Raw genomic sequence first — 14,616 nt, 5'->3', positions numbered from 1 at the left:
TTTGTCCTCGACTCCATACGGAGAGTACGGAGTATTACTGCTACTACATGAATATGTAGTACGTAGTAATAATACCTACAAGGGTGGGGGCGTTTGGAGGACAGTCATAGCGACCGTTTTGGTATGCCTCATAATGGCATGTCACAATTGCCAAGCTGTTCCTTGGAAACGAACATTCTATCAGATTCGTGCTGCTGCTGCTGCTGCTGTTGTTGTTGTTGCTGTTGTTTTTTTAATTTTTAATTTTTAATTTTTTTTTAATTTTTTTTTTAACCTTGAAACATGTCGGGATAACAGAGTTATAGTCGAAATCTTCGAACCCTTGCGAGATGCCGAAAATGATTACAGCCCTGACATAGTCACAACAGCCCTGACATACGAGTAGTTTCAAGATCACAAGTATATTTGACTCTGCTATGGCTACGGCTACGGCTACCAAGGTTGCTGTTGATGGCTGTGTACGATGACCCGCTGACCGTCCGTCTGCAAAGACCTCTATCATGACCCGACCAACGACCCGACCAACGTACCTCTTTAGTGATTATCGCTCTTTACCAGACCCTATACACTCGTGTAGATCCTTGTAGAAAAGGGGGTAGTCGCTGCAGAGGTCGTTGCACAGATCTGTAGAGGTCAAAATTAGAGAGGAGGAGGAAGGGGAAGGGGAGAAGTATCGGTAGCAGTAGCAGCAGTAGTCCATAGCAATAGTAAAAATGGAAGGAGCAACCGACCGGTTGAGGGCATCGTGACACTGCATGTACTAATGAGACGAACAGGGTCACAGCACCCGACGGCTTCAACGGTATAACTGCATTCCTATATTAGAGACACCTGTTAGAATCATACAACCGGTCACTCTTGTAGGTCTCGTATTGTTTTAGGTACCGTAATAATGTATCACGAAAAGAGTCATGACAGTACTGTACTGCTACGAGTCCTATTAGTACGTTAAGAGGGTGCCAGTCTGTTAGTAGTGGATTTTCTCTCTCTCTCTCTCTCTTTTTTTTTTTTTTTTTTGCCAATAGTGGCTATGACTATGTTCCGGAACGCCCCTGCCCTCGTAGGTAGTAATAATACGGGTACTATTAGTAGTATTATTATTAGTACGTTTACTCCTTACTCTGACTGGCACCCATCTGATTGATCAATGATCATTGGTCAATCATCTTCCTCGTCTTTATTCAAATCCCCTGTTGATAGAAAGCCCTGCCATTCCCCCCCCCCCAATGGATTTCTTCTCCCTCTCTACTCGTAACCTCTCACCTCTACTCGTACTCACCTTTCTTTCCTCTCCTCTCTTCTTTCCTTCCCAACTCCTCCCCCCCTTTTCTTTCTTTTTCCTTTCGAACCCCCCTCCCCCCCGTTCATGCACCGGATATTCCCCGTGCAGCCGCAGAACTAGGTTTACCTTGGCACTCCAACACTTTGGGTACGACAACCGTCACCGCTTGGTATATTATTTGACAGTCATACATCGAGGCGGCGAACGCGGCACTGGGGGTATGTGACTACTGCTGTTAGCACTAGTATTAGTTAGGCATTTACCACTGACCGGTTCCTGTAATGTTTTCATATGTATTACTCTGTACGGGTAACATGGTATGTGCGTGTGCGCGTACGATATTACCCAACAGGCTAGCGCCAACGAGAGCCAAAAAAGACGAAAGAAAAAGAAAAAAGAAAAAAACGAAGAAAGAGGGGCAAGTCAACGCTTTTGTATGACTCTCTCTCTCCCTCTCCTCATCGCACCAATACATTATTACTTCTTCTTTTGGATTTGGTCTTGTCAGATAAATCAAGGGTCACTGCTGGTAGACGGTTACGATTCGTATTTCGGGGACCCGATATTCAATGTCAGGATTACGAGCTTAGAGAGGAATGCCGTAGCAGTAGTATTAACAATAGCACATATGTTAATACAGGTAGGTACGTAGTAGGTATTATTCCTACGAGTTGATAGATTGTCGTATCATCCACACCTTCTACCCCGGTATTATCAACAGCCAAAACTCGCAACAGTTAGCCACTTGATGCCGACCCCTCCTCTTTCTTCCAAACTGTCATGTCGATCGGTGATGTTCGCTATTACATGCACTCTGAACCCCCCCTACCCCTCCCCCCTCTACAAGTGATGCCAGAAATGTGCCTCATACGTATGCAGCTTGGCAACGTCTACTGCAATGTATGCGGCGGCTTTACCAGTGTGCATCCGCCTGCCAGAAATGCCTCTGCGTCGGAGAAGGAGAGCAAGGGAGGGATTATCATCCTGAAAAGAAAGGAAAAAGTGACAGCTTTCAAGACTAATGAACACCACTAGCAGTATGTAGCATCAGCACTACTGCCGCATCAATACTGCAAATGCCGACATGGGGCATTGCCCAGGGTTTCATTCCTTTCGTCCATCCTAGGGCTCAACAGCCGATGGGCAGAACAGCTCTGACGTGACACTTGTACGTGCATTGTTATATATACTATCATAACACTGGTAATTTTTTTTCATCCAGTTAGCGCGGCACTCGCTTATTCTCCACCCTCCTGGACAGCCGATCGCCGTTGCAGCTTTGCCGACCCCTCCCACCATCATAGAAAACCCGGTACCATGGCAACAAGCCCCGTTCTCGTTTACTATATTCTTGCTTGCAAGTTGCAACCAAACACCTCTAACTGAGCCGGAGTAGCGGTAAAACAAACGCTGTAAATAGCTAAGGAGGGGTGGGCTCGTGCTGGGATCGCCACAGGGGTGAGTGGTGGTGAAGGTATCCCCGCCATTGTGTTGCGCCACCAATTCTAGAGGTCTCTTGTTTCCCACACACACACACACGCACACACACTAGCCCACATGAGGAAATCCTATAGATATCATTTCTTGTCAGTTCGCCATCTCCATAGACAGCCCTTGATATCCGACGGTCATATATATATATATATATATATATATGTCTTGGAGCATACGAGTAATACCGTCCAAGATCTCGACACCATCGTTAGCTCCACCCTTTTCTTCCCGCTTCGAAAGACCGAGAAACCCCACAATTCGTCGCGCCCCCTCCCCCACATTGAACGTACGACTACACACATTCGCTCGTACGACTACAGCGATTCTCAAATCATGGCACGGGCTAATACACTGCTCAAGTCTTCATCATACAACCTAGGGGACGGTCTCGTGACACATCTCTTTCTATTTCTTCTCTGTTAATCTCCCTTCTATCTTCTTCGTCTTTCTGCACGTCGGTAGATTCAACATACAAACTCTTCCCATACGGTCCCTGCGGATGACGTCGTGTCCATGGGCGTGCCTTTCTTTTTTTGGGGGGGAAAAAAAAGACCCACTCAGTTGGAAATTTGTTCATGGGCAGTGCCAATTCTTCGACTGGGACCCACTACGAGTACTTCTCCTTAATCTTGGCTCGCTCCCACGACGAATTCGAGTATGGTTGTCGTATTACTCGTAAGAAAATAATACTACCCCAGTAATATTCCGCAATGCCAATATTGTACGACATTCATCACTGATTTGATTATGCAAAGCGAGAATGAGGCAATACACGCACTCTCTGTCGTATGAGGCATTCGTACATCCTCAACTCGTTGCGGGTGCGGGATTCTTAGTCAGCCGACAGCAACAGGGGGTTAGGGAGAGGGAATCGTGTGCGCGCCAACCACAACGTGCAGTAGAGTCAGGCACGGAAAACTGAACGGTTGAGCGTATATGTAATCTCCGTACGATCCATTCGGCGCGTGTCTCGCACCCCGAAGTCGTTATTACTCAGAAAGAGTTGTAGGTACATCTGTCCTAGGAGGTCTCACCTAAGTATTATTACCAGTTGATGTGCTCGAAGAAAAGCCACGGGTATCGGAACAAGTCGGTGGAGACTTGACAGCGTCCGAGGTGCCGAGAAACTCGACCAATCCCTTATGCTAGCAGCAAGGAATCGAACCTGTCCAGAGTACAGAACGAAAGGAGAAGGAAAAGGCCGGGTCATCGTCTGAAGCGGACTCTCCTCCTGATGCGGAATTTTGGCAGACGACATTATAGTGGAGTGTCAGCCACAGGTACGAGTACAGTAATAAAATGGAAGTCTCCCGGGAACCCACCCGTCAGGAGCCCGAGAGGCTGCAGCTATCCTTCGGGGCTTGTCTGCTACGTAGTGGACGTCCAGGCAGAGTAGGGCCTGGGGCCTAGGGAGGGGGGAGCCCCTAAAATTTACGTACTAGCGGCCAGGTACGTACGTCGGACTCCCATCGCACCTATTGTCAGCCCGGTTCGTCAATGTACCCAAGTACACAACACCTCTAGAATCACCCTTAATGCCTGGATCGAAAGGGTCAAGCAACTACCTCTCTCAAACCCCTCTGCGCCTTTCCTCCCGATAACAGAAGAAGAGCCCGTCTCGGTTCATCAGAGCCCATTCCCTATCTCTATCTTTCCCGTTCACCCCACACCTACAAAACACCTACAAGAAGAAACATCTCGCTTTCTATCTCTACGGTATCTTTTCTAAAATTCTTCCCCTCCCTCCCCGCCTCCTTACACGCCGCACGCGTGTGTGCGACCGACGACCCTGAACACGTCACGACCGGAAGAAAAAAAAATCAACCCCTACCGACGACGATCGAACGGCCCCTACGTAGCCCAACCTTGGCATCGCAAAAATACACATATACAGCACATACACGGCACATACACAACCCCGACATCATGCCCCGGCAGACACGGAGGAGCGCAGCTTCCAAGTCGCGCAGGTCGCCATCTTCTTCCCCCTCGGGCGATGACAAGAAGAAGCAGATCGATTCGAATGGTACAGTTCGATCGGAAGTCTCGGAACCAGATGAGGATGGCGAGAACATCTTTCTCTTCTGGCCCAACATAATCGGTATGTTTTCTGTGTCTGTCTGATGGTGTGGAGGAGCAGGTGAGGGGGGAGAGTTTCACCGGCTGACAAGAAATCTCAAATCTCAACCACAAAAAGGCTATTCTCGTATCGTTCTGGCCGTCGCCTCCCTCTACTACATGCCCCTGCACCCGCGCACGTGCTCGGTCCTGTACAGCATCTCGTGCCTTCTCGACGCCCTGGACGGGTACGCCGCCCGCGCTTTTGACCAGTCTACGCGCTTCGGCGCCGTGCTGGACATGGTGACGGACCGGTGCACCACGTCCTGCCTGCTCGTCTTCCTGTCCTCGGCTTTCCCCCGGTGGGCTATCGTCTTCCAGAGTCTCATCGCCATCGACTTTGCCAGCCACTACATGCACATGTATGCCACGCTCGTCGTCGGCGGCGTCGACTCTAGCCACAAGAACATTGACAAGAGTCAGAGCTGGTTCCTCAACCTATACTACTCCAACAAGGTAAGGTTTCTCTCTCTCACTCTCTCTCACTCTCTTCTCCCCCCCCTCTCTCCGCTCTCACACACGCTCTATTCGTTCTCTTTCTCCAACTAACGTGACTGCTTTCTGTTACCAGGCCGTCCTCTTCACCTTTTGCGCGCTCAACGAACTCTTCTTCATCGCACTGTACCTCCTCTCCTTCTCCTCCCCTTACCTCTCCCCTCACCTGATCAAGTCGGTTGAGGAGTCGAACGGTGGCACCATCGAGCCGGGGACGCCCCTCAACAGCTCCATCCTCAGCCAGATCTTCCCCGATCCCTTCAGCGCCGCCGCCCTCGAGCTCGCCCGCGCCAACAAGATGGACTCCCTCCTACCGTGGATCCTGGCCGGCGTCAGCTTCCCGATCATGTTCCTCAAGCAGGTCATCAATGTCATCCAGCTCGCCAAGGCTAGCAAGTGGCTCGCCGACGTCGACGTCAAGAGCCGTCGTGCTCGCGGTCTTCCCAAGAAGATTGACAAGACTGCCTGAGCCGTTCGGGTGGGTTACGCCTATGTCATTGCTTCACACCCCACCGTGTCGATGTTGTATGTGTGTGCGGGTTGGATGAATGTCTTGCGAAGAACAAGACACTGAGATATTGTGAAGTGACAAAGGAAAGGCAAGCAAAGCTTCCAGACATGCCCTCCCCGCCTTTTTTACATTACACGTATCATCAGAAGCCCATGCTTCACCGATTGCATAACCAGGATTTGGCGCCAAGGTATGATTTTTTTTTCAAGGTTGGAAAGGGGAAGACGGGGCAGACAAGGAGGGACGCAGGTGAGATGGGCATCCAAGGTAGGAGACCTTGTCATTCGTTTTTTCACTTTCTCTTATTTCTCTTTTCTTTTCTCATAACCTTTTTTTTTGTTCTTGACTCCGTTTCTAACCCCCCTTCGCTTCTTCTGTATAATATGTCGAGGTGGGAGTCTTGTTAATTTCCCATCTATTCTTTAATTAACTTAAAACTAGACTGCTCGTTCCTTTTCTTACCATCTTTTAATCATAGTATTCCTTTCCTTCTTTCATTTTGTCTTGGGAAGGGGGCGGAGGGAACGGAAGGATGACGATGTTTAGTATAGGGACGTGAGTGGGACTGCAAAGTGCTTGCAGGGTCTGAGGATTTCTTGTATCTCTTCTCTCTCTCTCTCTCTCTCTTCATTCTTAATTTACTCTTTTTTTATTTACTTGAACGTCTCATTACACTTTTCGCGAATGCTTCTTTTTTGTTTTTAATTCTTGAATATTCGACAGCCTGTGTGCGTTGACGTACTACCATCGACATTTCACATCTCCGGTGTCCAATCCCATTCTGTAGCGGTAAACAGCTTCCTGGCCATGCGATCTGCGTACATGGCCCCTTCGTATCTGAGACGCTGGTCATTTGCCAGTGCCCTGGTGAAGGCAAACACTCGACTGCTGTTGCTGTTGTCATCTTCATCGCCCTTGGCATGCTTGACCTGCGCTGCGCCTTCGACCCACGAGACATCCGCCCTCCGGCGCTTCCATTCCGCTAGCGGCACGGACAGGGCATTGGCCGACAGCGCGGTACGGAAGTAGTCCAGCACGGGATCTATGCGCAACCGTGGCCCGCAGTTGGTGTGGTGCTTGTCGACCTGGTAGGCCGGACACTGGCGCAGGGCGGCCAGGACCTCATCCACGTCCACGGTCGAGGGGGCGTCGGGGACGGCGTCGACGGACCCGGGGCTGAAGTCGACGAGGAAGAGAAGCTCCTTGGCCAGCAGGAAGCGGAGGAGCTGTCCCAGCTGGAAGGAGTCACACGCCGCGCTCGAGTCGTAGCCCAGCTTGCACTGTCGGTCGCGAGAGGAGTAGCGGCGAAGGAAGTGGCGGGGCACCGAGGCGATAGTGTTCAGCACGCATTCTCGCCGGAACTGCAGCTCATCTACGCATGGGGAGAGTCAACAGCACGCGCTATATCCACGAAGGGGAGGGTGTTGACTCACGCTCCAATCCGTCCGGCAACGCCCACCATGCCGCCGTCGACGCCGTGCCATCCTGCCCGTCAAAGTATGGGCTCCACCGGCTGGACCCCCGCATGATCAGTTCCCGCGTGGCATTGTGCAGCCGCATAGGCTGCCCGAGGAGCCACGCCACGAGGATCTTCTGGCGCAGCATGCCCTCGACGTCCGTGGGGTGTCCGGAGTCATCGCGCATGGGACGCCCGCTGGTGACGGGCCACTTGAACTTGAGCGTCGTGTTGACGCACCGGGACACGCACGCCGTGCAGTCGAACCGGTCGGCCGTGATGGCCAGCGTGGTGACATACGACATAGTGGCGCCGACTAGGTTCGGCGAAGGGGCCCCGGCCGGCGGCTGCCCGTGCATGATGCGCAGCATGTCCTCGAACACGACCTCCCTCCCCGCGCTGGCCGTGGCATCGTCATCGTCCGACACAGCTATCCTGGGAAGGTCCGACGCCTCCGCCTCGCCAGGACGCTGGCCGCGCGCCGCAATGGCACCGTGCGCCTCGGTCACCGACTTGGCCTCGCGGAACTGGCTGTTGGTCAGGAGGTTGCCAAAGTACTTGGAGTTGCTGCACAGGGAGGCCAGGCCGACGCGGTACCGCACCGTCACCTCGGCCTTGAATCTGTCTGCAACAGACGTCGATGCCGGCCCTCGCGATGCCGCCGTGCTGCCAGCCTTTCTAGATGTGGCCAGCGCGGCCTTGCGGCTCTTGCGTAACGTCTCGGCCGATGTATAGAATGTGACGTCGAGGATTACGTCGCCTCGGGGGTCGACGATGACGACTGTCTCATCCTGCTGCTGCTGCTGCTGCTGGCCCTGGCCGTTTTGCCGGTTGGTGCTCATGGCGTCTGGGCCATCTCCGCCATCAGCGGCGCAATCGTCGTCGCCGCCCATGATTCTGTTCGGTCGTTCATTTGCACGTGGAGGGGGGAAAGCCTTGGACAAGAGCAGGACTTCCCTTGATTCCCTATACCACCACACAAAGATGCAGGAATTCAAGGCAAGAAGAAGAAGAAGTGATAGCTTTGTTCAAGCCTGCATGCAAGCTGACAGAGATGGAGGCGGGGACGGGGAACGCTGACGAAAAAAAGGACCCCACCAATTTCGTCACCGCCTACGGAGAGGCTCTCAGGTAGGCATCTCCAGTATTAATCTGTACTCGTACAGATATGGTTATTTATAATACCAGGCCACCTGCGCTTATACCACGGGCGGCCTTAGGTACTGTAACCGCTGTAGCCAGTTCCGGTATCCAGGCGGTCCGAGCGCTACAGTCCACGCCCGGCCCTGCAGCCCCTGTACTCGTATAGTCGGGCCCCCACCAAAGAGCCTATTAAGCGGAATGGATAATACCACCATGTACGAGCATGTATTGCCTGCCTTTACGGCGTATCATGGATGGAATAGCTCGGAAGAATCCCCTCCCAAGGTGGAACTTCAACGTCACCATTTACTCAACTCCTACTCCATATTAGCTTTGGCGGTCCATCTCCCTTTCTCCGCCCTCGCCCGACAAAAAGTTAGTTTCAATAGAACAATAGCCCTCATATTCTGTTCTCTTGTTCCTTCCATTTTCTCTTCATGTCCGTCGTCCTCGCCATGCGGTAGCATCCTCCCCGCCCCCCCTTGAGCCTCTGTTTTGGAAGTCGACTCCCTTCCAGCCCTGCCATCCTCGCACCACGGGCTTCGCTTGGCGAGTTCAACCCGCTCTGCCTCTTTCCTCTTTTTTCCAGATTTGCGTTTACGACTCGACGTCATCCTCTTGCTACCGGCCCCCCCCCCCCCCCCCCCCCCTCTCCAGCCCGGTGATGATACGACCCCCCAACACACACCGAGCCACCACCGTTTGACTACAGGACTGATGGCCTCCTTACCACAGCGAGCCCGTCGACGACCGTACGCGGTCTCCCTGCCTATCTCAAGATGCATGGTGCCCCCGCCGTTACGACACTCAATTCCTCCCCACAAGAGTAGCCGCACGCCGTGCGAACGACCCTGCTGCTTGTCAACATTACCGGGCCGCTCCTTGACAAGCGTCGCGCGCCACTCCCGCTATGTCGTCGCTGCCGCCGAGGCGCCGAAGAAACGCAATGATGGCCACCGCCACCCCTCGAGTAGCAATTTTTCCCGAGCTCACAGGTCCTTCCACACATACTTTGTCACACACCTGCCGTCATCTTCACTCCACCCCGAATCAGTGGTACCCCGGGTCCCCACCCACGGGCTGCCCCGCGACGCGTCCGAGCCGCACACGCCAGGCTCTGGGGGGCCATCGCCCGCCGTTTCCCCGCCCAACATGCCGGGCCGGGACCTGACGGTGGTGCGCATCCCGCTGCGACGCGCGAAGCACCACTTCGGCGCGGCATCTGCGCGCGGCAGCCGCCCCTACAACGAGGACACAGACCAGGCGGGCATCATCGACGTGCCCGCCTTTGCCAAGCGCGCACCGCAGTCGGTCGTCAGACAGAAGCCCGGCGAGGCCAAGGCGCCCGAGGGCGCGCTAGGCGACCCGCAGATCTTCTACTTTGGCATATTCGACGGTCACGGGGGTACCCAGTGCTCTGCGTACCTTCGGGACGGGCTGCACACGTACATTGAGAAGGCGTCGGCCGACTTTGGCCTCAAGAGCACGCTGCAGCGGAACCGCCACACCGTAGTTTCGCGCCCCCTCTCTTCTGGAACTGAGGACGCAGAGGAGCCCCAGGACCAGGCTGGCGCCGGCGATAAGCCTCCCAGGGGCGAGAGCCGAGCCATCCAGATGGAGCGCGACCTGGTGAGCGAGTACCGGAGCACGATAGGCGGGTACTACCGGCGCTTCAACCCGCCGTACTTTAACCTGTCAGACGATAAGGAGCCCGAGATCTGCTTAGAGTCCGTGCTCTCGTACGCCTTCCTCCGCGCAGACCTGGACTTTGTCAGGGCGCAGGCCGACCGACCAGACCCAGACGACCCTCGCGTGGGCGACACGCCGCTCAACAACGACGAGATCCTGGGATCTCCGAGCGCGCGCGCGCCCGTTCCAGGTCCCAGCGATATGCGCTTCAAGGGCGGGTCGACGGCGTCTGTGGCGCTGATTTCGACGCCCACGCCTACGCCATTCTGGCACCCGGACGCGCACTCGACGCTGGTGGTGGCGCACGTGGGCGATACGCGGGTACTCCTGTGCGAGACGGCAACGGGCCAGCCCCACCCGCTCACGTCGGACCACCACCCCACCACACCGACCGAGTCGCGCCGCCTCCGCCGCTACGCCCCGGCCGGTTCCATGGTGTCGGGCGACAGCTTTGGCGAGGAGCGCATCGCCGGCCTGGCCAACAGCCGCGCCTTTGGGGACATACGCTCCAAGCGCATCGGCGTCTCGGCCGAGCCCGAGCTCTCCCGCATCGACATGCGCCCGGCCCAGTACGCCTTCCTCGTCCTCACCAGTGACGGCGTCTCCGCCACCCTGACGGACCAGGAGATCGTCGACGTCGTCAAGGAGGCCCCAACCCCGGAGCGCGCCGCCCGCGCCGTCGTAGACTACGCCACTGAGGTCTCCCACGACGGTGACAACGCCACTTGCCAGGTCATCAGGCTGGGTGGCTGGGCGAGGAGATCCGAAGGCGGCCTGGGTAGTCTGGGCACAAAGGAGATACGTGACCATCGCAGGGCAGAGGCCCTCGATCCTAGGAGGACGAAGCAGTAGATCTACTCTACCTTTTGTTCTTCTTTTCTCTTCCATTTCTCAATACCTTTATTTTTCCGTCTCTCGCTTCATTAGTCGCAATTTTTTTATGGCATATCCAAAGGACAGAAGTTTCTATAATGTGTCCAAGGGGACCTATTTCATCAGCGTTTTCATCTTTTACATCCATGTCTCATCAAAGGGTTGCATCTACACAAAATGTATGACAATACAAGAGAAGGACTTTTTTTTTAATTCGAAAGACAAAAAACAATAGACAAGGAGAAAAAAAAAGTCACGAGTCTTGTAGGAAACTATGTGCATCTGATCCAACCGTTTTGCCACATCAACCCCAATCGCGTCGTCACATGACACTTTCTAGTATCTGGAATATCCTCCCCCATGGTGCTGTCCCGGATACTGGTTCCCGTAGTGATGCTGCTGTCCGGGATGGCCGTAGGGCGGCCCTTGGGGCGGGTGGTACGACCCGGGAGGTGGGCCCATGGGTGGTGTACCGTACGGTCCAGGTGGAGGAGACTGGTGGCCGTAACCGTGGGGCGGAGGAGGTCCCGGGGGAGGGCCATAAGACGATCGACCGTACCCCCCGTGGGAAGGCGAAGGTGAACCGGCGTAGACCGAGTGGCCGTAGCCTCCGTGGGATGGCGGCGGACCGCTAGGCGGCCCGTACGACCCTTGCTGGGGGTATCCGTGGTGGGCGGAGCCGTATCCGGAGGAGTACTGTCCGGGAGAGGGGGCGGGGGCGTTGTACCCAACACTGCTGCCCTTGCCGCCTTCGTCGTGGTAGTATGACGTGTTGCTCCCCTGACTGAAATGCTGCGACGGCGGGACCGATTCGTGGGAGGTGTAGTCCTTGTGTGGGTCTCCGTCGCGGCCCTCCATGGCATCGAGGTCGCGTGTCTGGACCTGAGACCACAGGGAACCCGTCACCTTGCCATGGCCGTAGCGATCAATCATACTATCGACGGCACCGTGCGAGTGCGAGTGGCCGCCGCCGCCGCCGCCGTGGCTGTACCCGCCGTGGCTGCTTTCGTCCGTCTGGGAGAGGACGTGGTTCTGACCCTTGTAGACTGAGTCAGATGACAGGAGCTGGTCGAGCTCATGGCGGCGGGGGTGCTCGTTGACCCACTGCTCCATCGTGCGGAACATGTCACGCTGCAGCTCGGAGCGATTGCTACGCAGGGCGGGGTGGTGTAAGGCTTGCACGATGTCGGTGACTACCTCGTCGACGGGAACGCCGGGGTTCTCCCAAGCATACAGGATACGGCTAATATCGTGTTAGCGGAGCTTCTGAAAGGGAAGCAGAAGGGTCAGAAAAGAGCAATGCATACGGTACGGTATACTTGAGAATGGTGACGGCGATTCGGCCGGCACACGAGTTGAGAACATTGCTGAAGTGGTCCTTGGAGAGCATGCTGTGCGTGGGATCCGAGCAGGTCGGGTCAGTCCAGGGCTCGTGCTGGGAACGGGTACTAGCAGAGATGATGCCCATAGAGCCATCCTTGAGCGACTGGGATACCTGCTTGATGATGGGTCGGATAAAGGGAGCGAGGAGGCCCATGATGAAGGCCGTCAGGGTCTCGCTGATGTGCTCGAGAAGCTTCTCGAGGCCGGGGATCTTGGCGATACCCATGCTGATGGCCTTGACAATCCTATCGCGGAACTGAAGGATAGGGTAGATCCTGTCCGCCGTCTTGACAGGGTCAAAGCTAGTGCTCATGCCGGGGACGATGTTGGTGTTGTCCGAACCCCTGTCGCGAATATCTCTGTTCTCACGCTCCTGGGCGTCAGACTGGGCCTTGAGGTTTCGGGCCTCGGAGGCAAAGCCGTCGCCGACACCGGGGAGCTTGGATATCAGGGAGATGAAGTCGCCAGGGCTTTCGAAGCCAAGGAAGCCCCTCTCGCCATCGCCACCGCTGGGGCCACGGGTTCTGGAGGAGCCTACACCCCTCTCGGCATTCTTGAGAGCGATATCGACTTCGTCCACCTCAGTCTGGGTGAAGTGGTCTGTGGCTTCGCCAATGACACTGTGAAGGAAGTCGACGGCACCGAACTACATATATATATCCCTGTCAGCGTAGGCAAACTTCTATGCAGCAGCAATGAGACGGTCATCTTACAGTTCCGGTGACGAGAGGAAAGACCCTCTTCCCATGAACAGTGATCTCGGTATCCCTTCCGCAGTGGGGGAAGACGTTGTGGTAGCCCATCTCGCGTAGGGCAAGCTCGCAGTAGTTGCTGTGGGCGCCGAAATCCTCGAGGCAGTGCAGGGCCTGGCCCAGGCACCGGAGAGCCTCGCACAGGTCTTCCTCCCTGCCCTTGCGCGAGGAGCCTGATGTATACAGACGACCAAAGTGGATGCTGCGGGCGAGGCTGTACTTGACGTAGCCAGAGCTCGTGGCCCACTGTCCTGACTCGTTGGCAATGTAGTTCTTCATCCCGGTCCGATGATCGATCTCGGTCTCGACGGGCAGGACGGGGCCACGGAGGCGCTTGTCAAAGGTCTGGGCGTCGACGCCGTCGGCGTAGCCTAGCGGGTTGTCGATGTGCTCCTCTGCGCGGTAGACGCCGAGCCTCTCGCTGGTGACCTCGAACTCATCGGTGGCATAGCCGAAGGCCATGAAGGACAGGACCCAGACCAGGATGCGCAGCGTCTCAGCGTTGATACTCTTGAGAGTGCCCACGTCCAGAGCCTGGGAGTAGTCGCGTAGGAAGTTGCCAAAGTAGACGCGCTTGATGAGCATGGAGGACCACTTCTTGCCGTGGAGGAAGGCGATGGTCGCGAGTGTATCCTCGATATCTATACATGTCCGGCGAGATCCGGTCAGTATTAGTCGACTTGCAAACAGCTTGAAGGATGAGAGGCCTGAAGAATAGACAAACCTCCGTGACGCCAGTTGTGACCTTCGACCTGGGCAATCGAGGGAATGTTTCCAGCGCCGAAAGCCGAGGCCTTGCCGGGCAGCACCACTAGACAGATGGCGAGGGCCAAGAGCAGACCCCCGCCGCGAGACCAGCCAAAGGCTCCCATGACAATCAGCTGAGCAGAGGAGGAATAACGTTACAGTATAGGATATTCCGGAGTGGTGCGATGATAGGGAAGGATTGCTTCGAATGTCACAAAGGGCAGATATGGCGGCGCGCGGGGGGAATCGGGGCTCGCGGACAAGTTTTAGTTAGTGGGGGGGGGGGGGAGCTGATGGAGGAGCCGGGAGGGTAAAAGATGACGCTGACGCAACTTGGCAGTGTGGCAACTTGCTGTACTGGTTTGATGTAGCAGGAAAGCACGGCCTACTTGCATCAGGCCGCGGAATTCAAACGACGATACTATATATATGAAGTAAGATCTTGTATCAGACCGTCTACCAACACATCAGCTACTTGTTAACATGTCGTATTACTGGTCGTGCACTACCTGTACACTGGTTAATGACATGCATCTGACAGCATTCGGGGTGATCTCCACTGCCACTACGCGTAATACCAAGATATCTTGCCTATGATTGTGGCTGGACAGAGCTGAGCCACCGACACTGCCACAGTGTCATTGTAACATGGACATAGAAATGGTACCCGTTC

At 55.2% G+C, this 14,616-nt stretch overlaps 4 protein-coding genes across 4 annotated transcripts; 2 read left to right on the top strand and 2 right to left on the bottom strand.

The window, feature by feature from the left end:
- Window positions 1–4,702: 4,702 nt before the first annotated feature.
- On the top strand, window positions 4,703–5,858 carry GMORB2_0139 (CDP-diacylglycerol--inositol 3-phosphatidyltransferase; the record flags this gene model as incomplete). The annotated part of the gene is made up of 3 exons (XM_035462125.1): window positions 4,703–4,877; window positions 4,974–5,350; window positions 5,466–5,858. The coding sequence occupies 3 exons, from the start codon at window positions 4,703–4,705 to the stop codon at window positions 5,856–5,858; spliced, it is 945 nt and encodes a 314-aa protein (XP_035325055.1).
- A 797-nt stretch (window positions 5,859–6,655) lies between these two features.
- Window positions 6,656–8,249, bottom strand: GMORB2_0138 (uncharacterized protein; the record flags this gene model as incomplete). The annotated part of the gene is made up of 2 exons (XM_035462124.1): window positions 6,656–7,272; window positions 7,334–8,249. The coding sequence occupies 2 exons, from the start codon at window positions 8,247–8,249 to the stop codon at window positions 6,656–6,658; spliced, it is 1,533 nt and encodes a 510-aa protein (XP_035325054.1).
- A 1,402-nt stretch (window positions 8,250–9,651) lies between these two features.
- On the top strand, window positions 9,652–11,040 carry GMORB2_0137 (uncharacterized protein; the record flags this gene model as incomplete). The annotated part of the gene is made up of 1 exon (XM_035462123.1): window positions 9,652–11,040. One exon carries the CDS (start codon window positions 9,652–9,654, stop codon window positions 11,038–11,040), a length of 1,389 nt encoding a protein of 462 aa, XP_035325053.1.
- A 357-nt stretch (window positions 11,041–11,397) lies between these two features.
- On the bottom strand, window positions 11,398–14,068 carry GMORB2_0136 (Heterokaryon incompatibility protein Het-C; the record flags this gene model as incomplete). The annotated part of the gene is made up of 4 exons (XM_035462122.1): window positions 11,398–12,304; window positions 12,369–13,090; window positions 13,158–13,837; window positions 13,921–14,068. The coding sequence occupies 4 exons, from the start codon at window positions 14,066–14,068 to the stop codon at window positions 11,398–11,400; spliced, it is 2,457 nt and encodes an 818-aa protein (XP_035325052.1).
- Window positions 14,069–14,616: the final 548 nt, after the last annotated feature.

This window comes from Geosmithia morbida (assembly GCF_012550715.1).
Source record: "Geosmithia morbida isolate 1262 chromosome Unknown scaffold_0, whole genome shotgun sequence".
In the NCBI taxonomy this organism is placed as follows: Eukaryota; Fungi; Ascomycota; class Sordariomycetes; order Hypocreales; family Bionectriaceae; genus Geosmithia; species Geosmithia morbida.
Note: the sequence above shows the minus strand (reverse complement) of the source record. Positions and strands in the feature narration are given on the sequence as shown.